The sequence below is a fragment of the Argiope bruennichi genome, chromosome 8 (assembly GCF_947563725.1).
Source record: "Argiope bruennichi chromosome 8, qqArgBrue1.1, whole genome shotgun sequence".
Taxonomy (NCBI): Eukaryota; Metazoa; Arthropoda; class Arachnida; order Araneae; family Araneidae; genus Argiope; species Argiope bruennichi.
This window is the reverse complement of record NC_079158.1, coordinates 35,359,673-35,376,564: the sequence shown is the minus strand read 5'-3', so window position 1 is coordinate 35,376,564 and position 16,892 is coordinate 35,359,673. Positions and strand designations below refer to the sequence as shown.

The following is a 16,892-nucleotide window of genomic DNA, read 5'->3' as shown; positions in this document are numbered from 1 at the left end:
AAGCAGGTCTCTTTATTCGATATATCATATCACTTCCAAGATTATTGGTATATGTGTATGATGATATCGTATTTCTGTCCACAAATATGGAACAGTTTCAATTGCTCCACTAAAATGCAGTGGTGCAGTTGAATGTAAAATAAACTAAATGTAAACGCTTATTCAGCAATATAATCTGCATGGATAACAGAATTATCTTCTAATGGTGCCAACTTTCAAAGGTTTGACAGAAAGCATGCAATTCCTCAGATCGGACAAAAAACAAAACCGACTTTCATCCTCGAACAATACTTTTCCCACTGCTAATCATTACTTTTGCAATAATCTACTATTCCACTCATCTTTCTCTCTGTAACAAATCCATAAGTCGATGTAACAAATTTGACTTGCAAGGAAACAAACCTACACAGCCACTTTTACCATTAAATTCAGTTGGATCTACTTGTCTGTATTTTCTGTGCTGATCTGATAACATTTATTAAGTTTTTTTTCCTTTCTACTCTTTATCTAAGTATAACAACTTTTATTTTGATTAGTTTTGTCTAATCGTCCAAATTTATAACATTTAATAACTGTTCAAGTTTCACTAAATCTTTTCCACAATCATTCTGCGATGTTTGTGGCAATTCCAAATTTGTTACCAAAGTCTCTAAACGGACTGCCACTTTCTAATATATACACAATTTTCCTATGGTTAAAATCATATACACACGTTGTTTAATGTAAGCGGGTTCTTTAATTTACTGCATCAAAAGAAGAGAAAAAGCAAATCGCCTGTCTAACGTACAGACAATATTTTTCTTCATGTTTGTACTTTTATGGACTAATCAGTAACTCACAGCAGTACCTATTTTCCCGTATCTCACAATCATGCCATGGTCTTTTGGGTAGTAACAATTTACTTTTGTGCATCAAAATGTGGCATTTACGTATTATAGTGTCCCCAAGATTCAATTGCCTTGCAGTCGAAATACGCTGCGAGGGTAGTTCCATAATATATGTAATGGCGCTTCGCGATCCTAAGGTCCTACTAGTATCGTCTAGTACTCGCTATAATACATCAGTATCTAAAATTTATATTGGAATTTATGGTTCTAGTATGTGTTTATTAATATCTTTATCATGACTAAAATGATGAAATTCTCGAAAAATTAACCAAATTATTTGCTTTCTTGCAAATAAAATCTTTTTCTTATTATGTTAGATAATAAGAAAATAATAATCTTCAAGCAAATATAACATTAGAAATTATTACTTCAACAGAGCTTTCAAATGGTTTACTTTCTATATATATATATATATATATATAATATCCTCCATGTCGAGAGTAATACCACTGGGGGTACTGGATCAGGGGTGATCGTTCTCTTATTCAGGTCTAAATTACGATCTGTAGTTGAGTGAATGAAATGCGTGAATGAAGTCCACCCCGTAAAAAGGGTTGTGACGTGTGTGTAGCTAAATCGTACTCTTGGCCCTAGATGGCGCTACTATTGAAACAAGAGACGCTCCCCTTGAGGCTTAAATCGGCTGTCTTCGACAGCGGGCTTGTCCATGGCAAGTGCCATTAGAAACAACAACAACATATATATATATATATATAGAAAGTAAACCATTTGAAAGCTCTGTTGAAGTAATAATTTCTAATGTTATATTTGCTTGAAGATTATTATTTTCTTATTATCTAACATAATAAGAAAAAGATTTTATTTGCAAGAAAGCAAATAATTTGGTTAATTTTTCGAGAATTTCATTATTTTAGTCATTTTCTCATGATAAAGATATTAATAAACACATACTAGAACCATAAATTCCAATATAAATTTTAGATACTGATGTATTATAGCGAGTACTAGACGATACTAGTAGGACCTTAGGATCGCGAAGCGCCATTACATATATTATGGAACTACCCTCGCAGCGTATTTGAATTTTATATTTATCTTGTCTCGCTTAATAAAAAATTTCAAAGTACGAATTTAATAAGTTTAGATCATTCTTTTAAATTGTACTTGAAGTAATTACAAACTCCTTCTATTGACTTGTTTAACTTTAATTCAATTTGATTTTTTCAATTTTCTAGGCACGAGAAAACAGGCATGCTATGGCTAAAGCCCTGTACTCGCGAACATTTGCTTGGATAGTCAACTACATTAATACTTGTACAAATCCTGGCCAAGACAGTGAAAGATTTCTTGGAGTGTTAGATATTTTTGGTTTTGAAAATTTTGATGTAAGTATACTTACACATGATCACTTAATAAATTATTTGTTTAAATTTATAATATATGCTCAAAATGAATCATATTTTATCACATTTTACTTAATAAACTTATGCATGTAATTTTATATAATGCTTTAAAAATGCAAATGTTGCATTCATGTTTACTTTAATTATTGTTTAAAATCTGAAAATACAGATATTATATTAATTTTTCTCCCCAGACCTTCAGATTGAAATTTCTTGTTTTGGGTAGTTACAAGTTTTTCCATTTCTTTATCATTCAAATAGAAAATCAGTAATTATACTAGATTAGCTGTCTTCATCGATCGGCTGTCTGCTCACTTCTATATAATTAAAATAATTGGCAAAACTAAAGAACTAGTCCTCTAGCCAATGCCACTGTATCGATTTTGTCAATTTTTATATGGAAGTTGTTACCTAGATGCTATTAGATGTGTTTGTTAAAATCAAATAAAATGTCCAAGTGTATAAGACAAAACATATTTAATATAAATAAAAAGAACTGTTTAAAAATAACATATTACTAGAAGAAATATTACATTGTGAGAGGCTAAAATAAAATGGAACTAAATAGAGTTAAAACGCAAAACTAAAAGCGCATTGCTATTTCTTGTAGTATAAATATATAATATAATGATATTTGAATATATCAACATATAATTTTAATCCCCCATTCCTCTTTGCTGATATATGCCTAGTACAGGAAAGACATTACTAATCAATAATCACACTTAAATCTACATAAAGTTTGTTTATAGAGAAGCATATTAACCACATTGTCTTTCAGTGATATGTAGGCGTAAGTCAATGAATGCACTTCTTTCAACAAGATCCACAAGAAGAAATACCTCAAATCATTGTGCTTGCTACTTTCTGAATTGTCTGGTTTTGAGCAATGTTTAAGATTAGAGTCGTGAATATCTTAAACATGGTTGTGAATCAATATCACCAAACACAGATATTCGACATGAATCACCTGAAGACACTCAACATATTTCTTATCCATATAACTTTTTTAGCTAGCTATTTGGCACATGGCGATATACTCTTCTTTGAAGATGAAAGACCTATGCAATTTTGCTTTTTACTGTTCAACAAAAGGGCTCTTCCTACTAATCCAATGATGTACCCATTACTGCTCCAGTCAGCATTAGAGAAAATCTTTTTAGTATTTTTGAGTTTCCGAGTATATGTTTTACACCTCTCCAGCATTCATCGGGATTGTATTCATTAAATGTTAACATATATGTTGCTGGATAAGAGAGATCTAGTTGTGTACCACAAGCTAGCATATTGCCAATTTCTTGTCTGAAGGGCACACTTATTCTTTCGAAATCAAGAAGATATTTTATGCCATTCAGGATCCAATGGCATTAATGCTACTTTAGAATTTTCCATTTAAAATGTGTTCAGGATTTCTTTAGTGTAGGATAAATGATCTAAAGTTAGTGATCCGCTTAATTTTCTATCAATTTCCATTGACAATATACATTATCTACCAATAAATAATTTGACACCTGTGATAAAAGAGATAAACACAATTTATTCATATTCAATAGTTGGTAGGGTCTCCACCTGAGGCAATTACAGCTGTAACCCGGGGCATGCTTTCCGAGTTCTATCACCGATTTCTCTTTAATTCGGCGATCCAACTAGTTCCAGAGGTTTTCTGTGGGATCCAAGTCTGGACCCTGACAGGTTGGCTCACCCCATGGTCATTATACCAATCCATGGTAGACCTCGCAATATGACAAGTGGTGTTGTCATCCTGGAAATAACAGGGATCCATTCTGTAAAATACCCCATGGTCATTATACCAATCCATGGTGGACCTCACAATATGACAAGTGGTGTTGTCATCCTGGAAATAACAGGGATCCATTCTGTAAAATTGCCGTAACGTAGGAAGCACATTGTTGTCCAGAATAGTGGAATAGGAGTTGGCTTTGTGTTTACCAAGAATTAGGATGAAATTTCTCAGTAAATCCCCAGAAAAACTTTCTGCTTTGTCAGCAGAAATCCCGAGAAACATCCCCAGACCATAATTCCACCTTCGCCAAACTTTATTGTAGGCGTAATGCATTTTTTCAAAAGGCATTCTCCATGCATACGCCAAACTCAGACTCAGCTATCCGATAGGTAAAGATTGAACCTGGATTCATCACACCAGAGAATCTGTTACCACTCATCTACGATCCGATTTTGACTTACCTTCCACCACCTCATCCGAGCAGTGCGATTTGATTTTGTAATCAATGGCTCATGGGCGGCAGTACAACCATAGAAAATAAGCTAATGTACTACTTTGTGGATGATATTTATCAAAACAACCGTCCCAAATGCTTGTTAGAACTCCTGGAGTATGTGGGCCATCGGTTTAGTTTTCCGAATTTCTTTGGACAGCACTCTTCAGTCTCCATCTCTTAATTCCGTGGTCTGCCGGGTGGAAGCACATTCCGACAATCATCACTCACCGTAATCACGAAAGCCACTATCGATTTTGCAATGAGGTGCCCCTTAAGGATCGGCCATTTCTATGATATCCGACAATTGCGCCTTTCTTGAAGTCAGACAACTCTGAATTTCGTGACATCTTCCATGCGACTAATGCTAATGATGTTTCCTACACGATATTTAAATACAGAAGCAATCACGTAGGTCAGAACCTCACGTGTCTTCATTTGCACGGGTGTCGAAGTACTTATTGGCATATAGTGTATGTTTTGCTTCATCTAAATCTTAAGCTTCAAAACTTTTCTTTATTTTGCTTTTGAAATCTCAGATTTTTTTTCCTTCTTTTTCCCTAGTGTTAGCAAACTATCAACATATATTCCAGCAATAAGTTCACTTTTCTTGATCATAATAACCGCATGGATCAACAATTGAGTGTTTCAGTCTAAATTGTCTCAGGAACTCATTTAAACACCTATTCCATTCTTTCCGATTATCGCAATTTATATAAACTTCTCTTCAAACAGCAAACTATATGTTCCTCCCTTTTTTTTAGGTTGATTCATTTATATATCTTTATTCAGAATATGCTGTAATAATGTCCCTCTGGTGCAGCTTGTAATCCACTTCAATAGAAAATGTGAGCATAATTCGAATAGTTTTGATTTTGATAAAACAGTTTTTAAAAAATTCTCGTAAAAAATATCCATCAGGAATCTGAGAGTAGTTCTTTACAGGTATTCTTGCCTTGAACTTTAAAATGTTCCTCGTCTTGTTATATTTCCTTCGAAACAATTATCTACAATCAACGACTTTGTGATTTTGGATCCAGTTGCCGAGTTTGATTATCTTTGAGTTGATGCAGTAAACACTACTTGCTGTATTTGAAACAGATAATTTAAGTAAATTGTCTGTTAAACTGATAATTTTGTAACTTCTGATCGAATGAGCAATCGGAGCGTTCATTTTTAAGACAGTTGGGTTAATTTTTTCAACGGTGTTAATTTATTGTCGAGTTCTTGGCAGTTTCATTTGCCAGAATTCTCATGTTGAAATCCTATGCAGTCAAACATTTTACTTATCTATTCTCCATCGTTATCACTGCTGAGAATCTTTTCTACTTTTCTTCTGTATTCATCAAACCTTTTCGATTTCATTGGCTACACAACTGTGAACCGAGAGTAATCATCCACAAAAGCACTAGGTAGTTCAAACAATAGGTCCAATAACATTGGAATGAAAAATTTCTAGTGCTTTTGATGCCTTTTTTGCTTATTTCGTAATTATTTAGTTTTATTTATCTCAAAATACAAGCTATTCAAAGTTTTACAATTTATGTTGAGTGTCATAATTCCTTCTATATGAAGGTGCCCTAGTCTTTTATGCCATAATTCTTCAGTCGCTGATTGTGCTTGGTAGATGGTTTGAGATTTTTCTTTCACTTGATGCAGTCTTCCACATCAGTAAGCAAATATGATAGGATTTGTATTTACAACAATCGCTCTTGCTTCTTCAAAGCTTATTGTATAAAATCTGACCTCATTGCGGCCATGAGAAAGTAAATTTTCACCTAAATTAGGTAGTTATAAGATATTTTCTAATGTTAGTGTTTCAGTGCTATATTTTTAACTAGGCAAAAACAGTATGTCTCCAATTCCTTCGAACTTTTCTGAATTCTCTACTTCGATCATTCAGGAAAAGGGGTTTTAAATTTAAAAAATTTATTTCTATATAACCACATATGCTCAGTTGCCCCACTGTCTAAGGTCCATGAATTTAAATTGAGCCATTTTAGATGTCTATTGTCGATGCATGAATCCTCTATAAACTATTCTTACTGTATTTGAAGTTTTTTCTCGATTTCTTCACAAAATTTTGAAGTATGACGCCGTTCTTTATAAGCGTAACAACGTGTGTCCTTTACTTTTGGTTTGATGCTACATCTTTCAAAATTATTTGGGATCCATTTCTCAGAGAAATGATTTGATACTTTGGAATTATTCTTAGTTATTTGTATTCTTTCGTCTAGGATTTCATTCAGTACTTCTGAACTATAGGATAATTTTTTTTTTCTTTGTTTGGTAATCTGGCTTTCACAATCATCATTTTCTTTGTCTTTCTCAAGATCTAACATAAGAATTTCAAATGTTTCTGGCAGCCTGTCAGTATCATAAGGCCAACTTTGTCAACAAGAGAATATAATCTATTCTATAAGGCCAACTTTGTCAACAAGAGAATATAATCTATTCTATAAGGCCAACTTTGTCAACAAAGAGAATATAATCCATTCTATAAGGCCAACTTTGTCAACAAGAGAATATAATCTATTCTATAAGGCCAACTTTGTCAACAAGAGAATATAATCCATTCTACCTGCGCAAGTTTCTGATGAACTTCCATCCGCTGTCCAAAATAGTGATTATAGTGATAGGGGGGGTGATTTTAAAAGGAATATGAAAATTTATTTGGGGTAGAGAAATCTAGGAATATAACTTATTATCTTGTGCCGTATAAATTTTATATATAACATGTTGATATGATATTTCATGCAAATGAATTGTTTTATTATATGTGTGGTGGTAACATTATAAGCCAGCTAACAACTTCCGGAGAAGAGTGTACACTTTTGTCTAGTGGCTTTGTTACTCGGCTATGAACCCTAACGTTGCGAGTTCGAACCTCAACCTGCACATTGGTGACCCTGGTTCTGAACAACCGCATCCTTCATTCGGCTGTCGTGGCTCCATCTACCGGCAGCAACCACTCACACACGCTCGCCGTCGCCCGCCATAACACTTGGCGCGATAACAACGTTCGTCGCTCGCCACAACGCCTGGCGCGATAATCACGTTCGTTGCTCGCCATAACTGGCGCGATAAACTCTACCGACTTACTGGTGGGGGACTGTTGTGGTGGTAACATTATAAGCCAGCTAACAACTTCCGGAGAAGAGTGTACACTTTTGTCTAGTGGCTTTGTTACTCGGCTATGAACCCTAACGTTGCGAGTTCGAACCTCAACTTGCACATATGTTTATTTATATAATAAAAAATGTTTTTTGATTATTCTATCGAAATTTTTGGAATGCTTGGAAATTTTAAATGCATTTTGATGCATCTTGTCCATAATCATGTATGAAATATTTTCAGTTCTGTGCAAATAATTTATGTGCTGTTTATTGTATTGAAAATTCCGCACTTTTTAATTTTCTGTAAATGATTAATTTTAAAAGGAATTAGCTCGATTATTATCTAAAAATTTAAATAATTAAATAAAGTTTCTTTGCTGTATTCAAAAACAATTTTGTCTTTAATTAATTTGATAAAATGCTTAATTTTTTTACTATGACAGTTATTTTCATCTGTACCTTTAAAAATTTTCATAATTTTAAATTCTCATGTGCAGTTATTTTTTGTATGAAAGTTGACTTTATTAATAAGTATAAATTAGTTATTTTTGTGTATTTATAAATGATTCTTTAGTTTTCATTAAATAATAATGCTATAAAATAATATGAATTTAAAAATAGTCAATTTCAAATCTTATTTTCTTACTGTTCTCTATAAATTACAATTTCAAGGCTTAATTGTATAAACCATTTTTTGATAGTGTTTTCATACTGAGATTAATATTTTTTGTTGCTATTTTTGTATTTATTTAAGAATTTTTTAATAATTAAAAAATATTTTTTAAGAATATTATATTTATTATATCTGTTTTTCAGATAAATAGCTTCGAACAACTATGCATTAATTTTACAAATGAGAAACTGCACAAGTTTTTTAACCATTATGTTTTTGCTTTGGAACAAGAAATTGTAAGTAATATTCATTCTTTTAGTTAACTTATTACTGTAACCATTCTATTTATAATATTTGTAATTTCAGTGAATGGTAATAATAAATATTTTTGCTTTCTAGTACCAAGAAGAAGGTATTGTGTACTCCCACATCACATTCACTGACAATACTCCTTGTTTAGAGTTACTAGAAAAGGTAAATTTTAAACTCAATTAAATTACATAGTTGTTAAATTTTCAGGTTGTCTAAATGGCCATGATATTACATTTTTTTTTTTATACTTTTCTAGCCTCCAAAATGTGTATTAAGGTTGCTTTCTGAAGAATGTCGAATGCCAGGAGTAAGTATTTGTTGAAGTTATGCTCTTTTGTTTATTTCAATAACCGAAATTTCACCTTATTATTTTGTCTATGAATTGTAGAAACAATCATGTTTGCTTTGTATAAAATTTCTGGGTTTACTAGAATATATCAAATATAATCTTTAAATCAATTTTATAAAATTTTATTAAGTTGGGAAAATTTGAGTTTAGTTCTCATGTAATATGAAAATTATACAAGAACAATTATTTTGCTGGTTTTCAATGTAAAATTTTGCTGTATAATGATAATTGTTATATTAAAATAGTTGATAAAATGATACACTATATCATTATTCATGATATAAAGGGAAAGTATTATTATTATGTGAAATAATTTACATTAATATGTAAAATGCCATTCTTTAAAAAATAAGATTTTATGTTTAAACTTTAAAAATAAAATTTTAAGTTGTAATCTGTGTTATTTGATTATTACCAATAATTAGCTGAAATGTTTTGTAAGTAGATGATATAATTGCAAAAAGAGCTATTAAAAATTGCTTGGTTTATATAATAAGTGATTAAATGTTGGTAACCAATTTCTCATGGATACAGTGAGAGATTCGTTATAATTGAAAGTTGCTTGCTCTACAGTTGAATTGAATTGAGATCATTTATCAAAGCAAAAGGCTAACCATATTCTTGATTTATTTGTCATTCGCACACAATACAAATATTCCAGATTATCTGCATGATAGGCATAAATGTATCAGCATATAGTTATAACTCTGGACAAATTCATTCACCCTCTTAGGTATATAAAATAGGGAAATATCCCTTAAAGAATAATTGCCTTTTTAAGAGGAAGTAGTAAAAGATGTCAAGCTGTGTTTATGGACAATAAAGCAAAAACACCTTTTTTCTTGTTTTTTCAAATATTTCTTTGAAAAAAAATATTGATATACTTTTTTTAGAAAGCACTAACTCATTAAAATTAAAATTTGTTATGCTACGAGTAAGTAAATAATAAAGCTCAATTTCTGCTTGTGTTCCTTTATTTTGTAGCATTTTTATGATAATGGAATAAAGTATCAAAATTAAGTTACATAGTTTCTTTTTAAATATAAGTTTTAATTAGTCTAATTTAAGGAAATTTTGTTAGTCTAAAAGCAGTGAAGTAGTGGATTTAGTAATTTCAAAAAATGGATATTGCAAGCTTGGTGAAAATATTTATGTAATTAATACGAGAAATTTTATAATCAATTATAAATGTAATATTTAAATTTAAATATATTCTTTAATTTCTGAAACTGGATATGAATGCTAAAATTAATATTTAAAGTTGATTTTAATATAAATATGAGTTCATGAGCTTGTCATGCTGTTCTGCATTATTTGAAACAATATGTAACATTATAATTTTGATTTTTTTTTCTTTATTAAGTTTATGATATACAATATTCCATTATATGTGTTATTTTATTTTTTTTATGTATTTTTTGAAACTATTTTGTATGCAGTTTCTTTTTCTGCAGTTTTTCTTATACAATTTCCCATTTTTCCAACAGGGCACAGATTTGACTTATGTAACTAAGTTGCATCAAGAATTTGAGTACCATGAAAATTACCTAAAAGGTGATGATAGACGTCGTTGGGAATCTGAATTTGGTATCACTCACTATGCTGGGGCAGTTGTTTATACAGTAGAAGGTTTTCTGGAAAAGAACAAAGATGCCCAACAAGATCAACTGTTCGAACTTATGCAAAAGTCATCCAATTCTTTTGTTCAAGAGCTTACAAAGTTTCAGGTAATGATTTAATGGCAGGATGTATCATTAAAAAATGTATTAGGCTATTATAAAAAAAGTAAATATTTTTTTACATGATCTATAATTCTTGATTTTAGGACTTTAGTAAATACCCAAATTTCTTGTTCATAAATAAGATACTAATATGTGAGATACTAATGTTTTGCTATTATATTTTAATGGAATAAAATATTTTGTTCCCTTATTTGGCTTTGTACATTTTGATGATCCTAATATTTTTTTGTTTAACCAACACCATATTTGAATCTTTATATCTAAACACTTTATTTTTTATTTCTACCTACCTAATGTAAATTCGTGGTAAATTCCACAGAATCTCGAAACTGGAATCATAAATAAAGAAAAGATTCTATATATATTGAGAAGCTCATAAATCTACCACTTAATAATTAAATAAATATTATTTCTTTTTCATTTTAGTTGTGGGTGAAGGCATGAATGGTACAAATAATATATTTTTGATTTCATAATGTTTTATAGGAATTTTGGAATATATATTTTAAGGAATTTTTCACTCCAATAAACTGTCTTTCTACTGGAGGTATTTTGGGTTAGAATAAGAATTCTAGAGTTCTTAAAAAATAATATTAATTGAAATTGCTCATTAGAGAGATTTATCAAATATTTGTCTCTGTAGGTAGACAAATGCCTTAAGCACTATTTACAAAAAAATAATGCATAAATGCTGATTGAGTAGGTTCATTGCTTTTATAACAATTTTTGCATCAGAAATTACTGGCTGTAAATTAACTATAATTGTCTATACTTAATTTTTTTTGTGAGTGTAATGATGTATTGTAAAATTAAGTATATGATTATTAAAATTATTTTTTCATGTTGATTTCCAAATTTTCTCTTTTATATTAAGATACATACTATGTGTAGGTATTTAGTGTGGGATTTTTAAAAAATCGTTATAGCAAGAGATATAAACGATAATATTAATTCATTCTATGCAAAGGCTTAATGTTTTAAAAGTGAACTGTGAAAGAGGAAGAAAAGAAACCATAATAATTGTTTTTAATAATTAAATATCATGTCCCTGCCATGAAAAAAAAAAGTTATATATATTATAAAAGAAATATAAATCTTTGAAAAAGAATGTATGAAATTTAATTGAACCATTTCTTTTACTATTTATTAAGAAAATGACAAGATGTTATTAATAATTTTTAGAAATTTGAGATTAATAGACAGTTTTATTTGATTTTATCAGTGAAAGCATTGCTTTGATTTTCCTCTTAATAACCATTTTTGTATCAGGATCTATTAAGTGTCACTACAAATCGACTGATGAAGACAGCAGCTACAATATCCAGAACCATGACAAAGGGTAAACCGACTGTTGCTGATGCTTTTCGACATCAACTTACTGCACTTGTTGACTTGCTGCACTCTACAAATCCATGGTGAGATATCATTTAATTCTTTGTAAAATAACTAGTTTTATTTTCAGCTAGACCATCATTTATTTTCAGCTAATACTAATATACTAAAAATCATATATTTTGGTAAGAAATATGTAATGAAGAGAAATTTTATATTAAAAAGAATGCTCTTTTTAAACATTTTAATATTTAAAGGATATTAATTATATTTAGTCTGTAAAATAATATGTACATGATAAATCATCCTGATTATGTATATGAATCTTATACTTCTCCTGACTTTTGGTTTGTTTTAAATTGAAAGTTAGAATTAGCCACACTAAAGTCCATTTTATGTCTTAGTTATTATTTTTCTGTAATAAGCATAAAATTATGAAATGTTTCTTAAAGGTATGTACGTTGTATAAAACCAAACACTAAGAAGGCTGCTAATAACTATGATGAGCAACAAGTTTTGACTCAATTACGCTATCTGGGCATGTTAGATATTATTCGGATTAGAAAAGAGGTGAGTTTTTATTTTAGTACATTATTTTGCTGTTTTCCTGGCTTAGAAATTATTTTAAAGCTGTTAAACTTTTATAAAATCTTATTCACAGATTATGAATGAATTTATGTGAGTACTTTTATGGTAAATTAAGAAGCTGATCTGATATTTTTCAGTACAAATACTCATTTGCATATTTTGTTATTTGTTTTCTTTATTTAAAATTTTATTTTTGCTATTGATAGGGCTTTCCTATACATACAACTTTCAAAGAATTTCTCTTAAGATACAGATGTTTAGTTAGAACAAAGAAACTTCCTGATGATCCAGTACAAGCTGTTCGGGCAATGTTGACTATGATGAATTTTCCAACAACTGAATGGCAAATTGGAAAAACAAAAGTAAGTAATACTTTTTACTTTCACTTATTAAGCAGTCTGCAAAGAGAAAATACCCTAACTGCCAGAAAATTTGTCTTTTTTGATGAAATTTTCCATTTATTGATCTAAAATTTAAGGTGAGTTGTTTTTGTATATCCATTTACTTGTAGATTTGATAATTTAACTTTTTACTGCCAAATGTTTGCTTTTGGTATTCATTCGTAATAGTTTTTCATGTCTCTTTTTATTCAATAAATAATATCCAAATGCAAAGGTTAAATTCTTAATAAAACAAATGGTATGTAATTATTTATCAATCATTTTTATTTTATAGGTATTTCTTCGTGGAAGTATATATGAGCCACTGGAAGACCAAAGAAAAGTTTTAATGGTACAAATGGCAATTATAGTACAGAAAATTTGGCGGGGATATGTGTGTAGAAAATGTAAAGTATCCATTTTTTTTTTTCAATATTTTCAATTAAATTTTGCAATAATTTGTTGATTGCTGTAATTTTTTTTTTCTTCATTTTTACCTTTCATTGTAATAATTTTTGAATAAAAACTATGGACTTAATGTAAATATGAAAGGGAGTATTTTATGCTAATCCATTTTCACAAAATCATTTAATTGTTTTGAGTTTGGGTAAAAAATGGTATTGGATCATTAATTTGTATTTAAATTTAAAAAATATGCACAAAATATTTAATAATTTTTTAAATATTTTAATGTATATTTATGCAGTATAGGGGAAGAAAAAACATTCCTACTTTTATAGCTGAGAACCTGATAATGAACAATTCTTTCAATTTCTGGATATATTATTATTCTTTTATTTTGAATTTGTTTATTCTATTTTTTGATAATGTGTTTTATAATATTATATGTAAATTTATTTTCTATTTCTTTTCAGTCTTCAATAAGCATAGAAATGCTGCTATCATTATTCAAAGTTTCTTTCGTGGCCATTCTCAGAGAATTCATTACATGCACATGCGAAGAGCTGCGATTACTATTCAGGTAATTCTGCTGATGTTGATATTCTTTAATTATTAAATTGCTATTCTTATTTTTATTAATTTCTTATTAGCAATGTTATTCCTTATTAATGTTAGTTTCTTATTAGCAATACATTGAGAATGTGAATGTTTAAATGCCATGTTTACAATGGTTTTGAATCTATGAGAATTCGTGTATTATAACTAAGACAGTGTCAATTTAATAAATTTTTATAGAAATCCTTTTTTTTTTTTTTTTTTCCTTATTTACACATTCTGTTTAAAATATTATATGCAGCTTCTGCATACAATATTACATTGTATGCAGAAGCTGCAGAGTATTCAAATTTTGTTTAAGAAAATAAATCACATTTAAATTTTCTTAGTTAAAAATCTGAAATTAAAATTATATGAATTAGTAATAGTTGTTTGCACTTTCTGCATTTAAACTTAAAAAAAAAAAAAAAATAAGCAGATATAAACTTTGAACAGGAATTGAATATGTGTAAATTAGTTTGTATAAGGATAGTTTAAATTGCTTCTTTAAATAAAAAGATTTATTCATCAGAATTTTTATTATGTTTTTTCATATCGGATAGTATTTCGATGCAATTAGTTTCTGATAAAATTTTTTATTTTGATTCTTTTTATTTATTTTGTGTAAATGATATATTGCATTATAAGCTGTTAATACATGTCAAAAATTCTATAAATAAATCGACAGTTTTTCATATTTCTTAGTTTGTTTCCAACATTGCAATATATATCTTTAGAGCAACATTTTGTAAGATTTTTTCAAAGAATGAGTCTTTAGTCCATTTTTATATATTTTTAGGCTTATGTAAGAGGCATGTTTGCTAGGGAAGTCGCTTCTGCTTTAAGAGAAATGAGAAGAGTGGAAGAAGAAATGAGAAGGAAAGAACTGGAGGAGGAGGAAAGGAAAAGGCAAGAACAAGAAAGATTAGAAATGGAAGAAAAGGAAAGACAAGCTTTGGAAGAATCTATTATGTAAGCTGTTTTTATCTAATTTTTCTTGGCACAATACTTTTATATGACTTTATAATATAAAAATATAATTCAAATTAATATTTAATATATATTTTTTAATCCTTGAAATAGATGTTGCAGGATGAGGGATATTCATTGGAACTAAAACAATTAACCAAGTTCATTTTAAGTTCTTTATTATTTAATATTAATCAAAATTATATTGATCTTAAAGCTTCCATAGTTTTAGTGACCCTTTCATTTGTCATCTGAATGTTAATCCAAGAAAATTTAAATTAAACTGTTGAATTTTGGATAATTATTTGATTTACTCCTTAATTATATATTTATTTTCATCTTCTTTCTCCATCTAAACCATTCCAAAAAATTAAAATTTATCTATTTGGCCTATGTAAGACTATAATTTTATGTTATATATTAATGATAATCTAAATGAATCTTGAAAATATTGTTTTGGTTAATGTAAAGAATGAGAAAACAATTGGTGTATTATTTAGAGTAATTTTAAAATTTTGTTCATGGATAAGAAATATAATAGAACATCTTCCTGTTAAGTGTTTTTATTTAATGATTTTAAAAGCTTTCAATTTATTTTCAGAATGTTTATTTTAATATTTGAAACAAATTTTCTAATTTTAAATAATTTTTTAACATTTATATAATTTTTTTTTAACATTCATTTCAAATACAATCATTTTAAAAAGTGTGAATTTTATTTAGACGGCAATTAGAAGAGGATGGCGGGTAAGTTCACTAAACTTTTAGTAGCATGGATGCAACTGTAATTGAACATGTCAACTAATACTATTTTTGCATTATGCTGCATGGGAAAAAAATGAAAAGCATGTTAAGTCATTTGATTTAAAAATCTGTTCTATTAAAAGCCGTTCTATTTGAAACAATTTTTATGCTCTTTTTCTTGTAACAAAAAGAAAATTTTCTACTCTTAGCCCTTTATTGTCTTGTTAATTTGCTTATGTTTGAATTTTTTAAATTCAGTTTTCAACGTTTACTTTTTTTTTTACTTGAATGCACTTTTGTGATTATTTATTTGAAAACTCCCTATATGAATATAAATACTCTTCTAATGTTTTGAAGCATGTCATACTGCATTTTGTCCCCATAAATATTGCAGCATGTTCTTTTGTTGGCTTTATCAATTTGTTTCAAATTTTTATGCATCCCACTCTAAAGTATTTTTTTTTTTTTAATTTCTAAAGTAATATTTTTTTTTTTTCATTTTTCAAGAGATTATTTCATGTCTTGTTTGAAAGATTATTTTTAAAGTTATAATTATTTGATTGCAAAGATACATATAGATATTTTAGCAAAGATACATATATTTTGGTGATAAACGTTGATTATTTTATTATTTTTTATTGGCAGGCATGTTTTCTCTCAAATATATTAACAAATTATTGTTGTAAAATTTTCAAATTTTTTTCATTTCATACAACAATTTCTGTTTCTAAAATCAAAGCTGTTATTTTATTGTTGCATTAAATCTTAATGTCAGATTATTTCTAATGAATATCTATACCATATCTTTAGTAAAATGCTAAAAAATTGTACATATACAGTTTTTCAAGTTATATTGTGACTTACTGTGTGGTAAATCTGTACTATGATTATTGGATACCTATTGTTCAATAACCATAATTGTCTGTAATCATATGAATAACTTTAATAATCTGATTGGAATTTCTCTTTGAAATCATTTGACACAGAATAATTTTCTCCCCATATTTAGTAATTCCAAAGCTCTCCCCCTTCCCCCTTTTTTTTAAAGAAAGTATTATTGAATAATAGTTAAATAATTGTATAAATCATCACAAGTTTTGTTTTGCTTCTGTTCAATACAGCTTGTCTAATTGAATACAATTTCTTAAAGCTTTATATTAGTAAAAATTGTATTATATTTATTATAAGCTTTTATTAAATTAAATTATAAGCTTTTTAAAAAATGAATTATATTTTATATATATTAAACAAATATCATAATGC

The 16,892-nt window shown here is 28.7% G+C and overlaps 1 protein-coding gene across 4 annotated transcripts in view; it reads left to right on the top strand.

The window, feature by feature from the left end:
• The window catches only part of LOC129980990 (unconventional myosin-X-like), a 197,687-nt gene that overhangs the window by 152,914 nt on the left and 27,881 nt on the right, over positions 1-16,892 (top strand). For 2 of the 4 annotated variants that reach the window (XM_056091562.1, XM_056091561.1), the window contains exons 7-18: positions 2,084-2,233; positions 8,421-8,513; positions 8,617-8,691; positions 8,786-8,836; positions 10,366-10,605; positions 11,890-12,035; positions 12,405-12,522; positions 12,747-12,902; positions 13,216-13,327; positions 13,796-13,902; positions 14,716-14,888; positions 15,609-15,632. In XM_056091562.1, the coding sequence (XP_055947537.1) occupies positions 2,084-2,233; positions 8,421-8,513; positions 8,617-8,691; positions 8,786-8,836; positions 10,366-10,605; positions 11,890-12,035; positions 12,405-12,522; positions 12,747-12,902; positions 13,216-13,327; positions 13,796-13,902; positions 14,716-14,888; positions 15,609-15,632 (1,445 nt within the window). The remainder of the gene's footprint in view (positions 1-2,083; positions 2,234-8,420; positions 8,514-8,616; positions 8,692-8,785; positions 8,837-10,365; positions 10,606-11,889; positions 12,036-12,404; positions 12,523-12,746; positions 12,903-13,215; positions 13,328-13,795; positions 13,903-14,715; positions 14,889-15,608; positions 15,633-16,892) is intronic. The other 2 variants (XM_056091564.1, XM_056091563.1) reach the window with 1 other exon arrangement.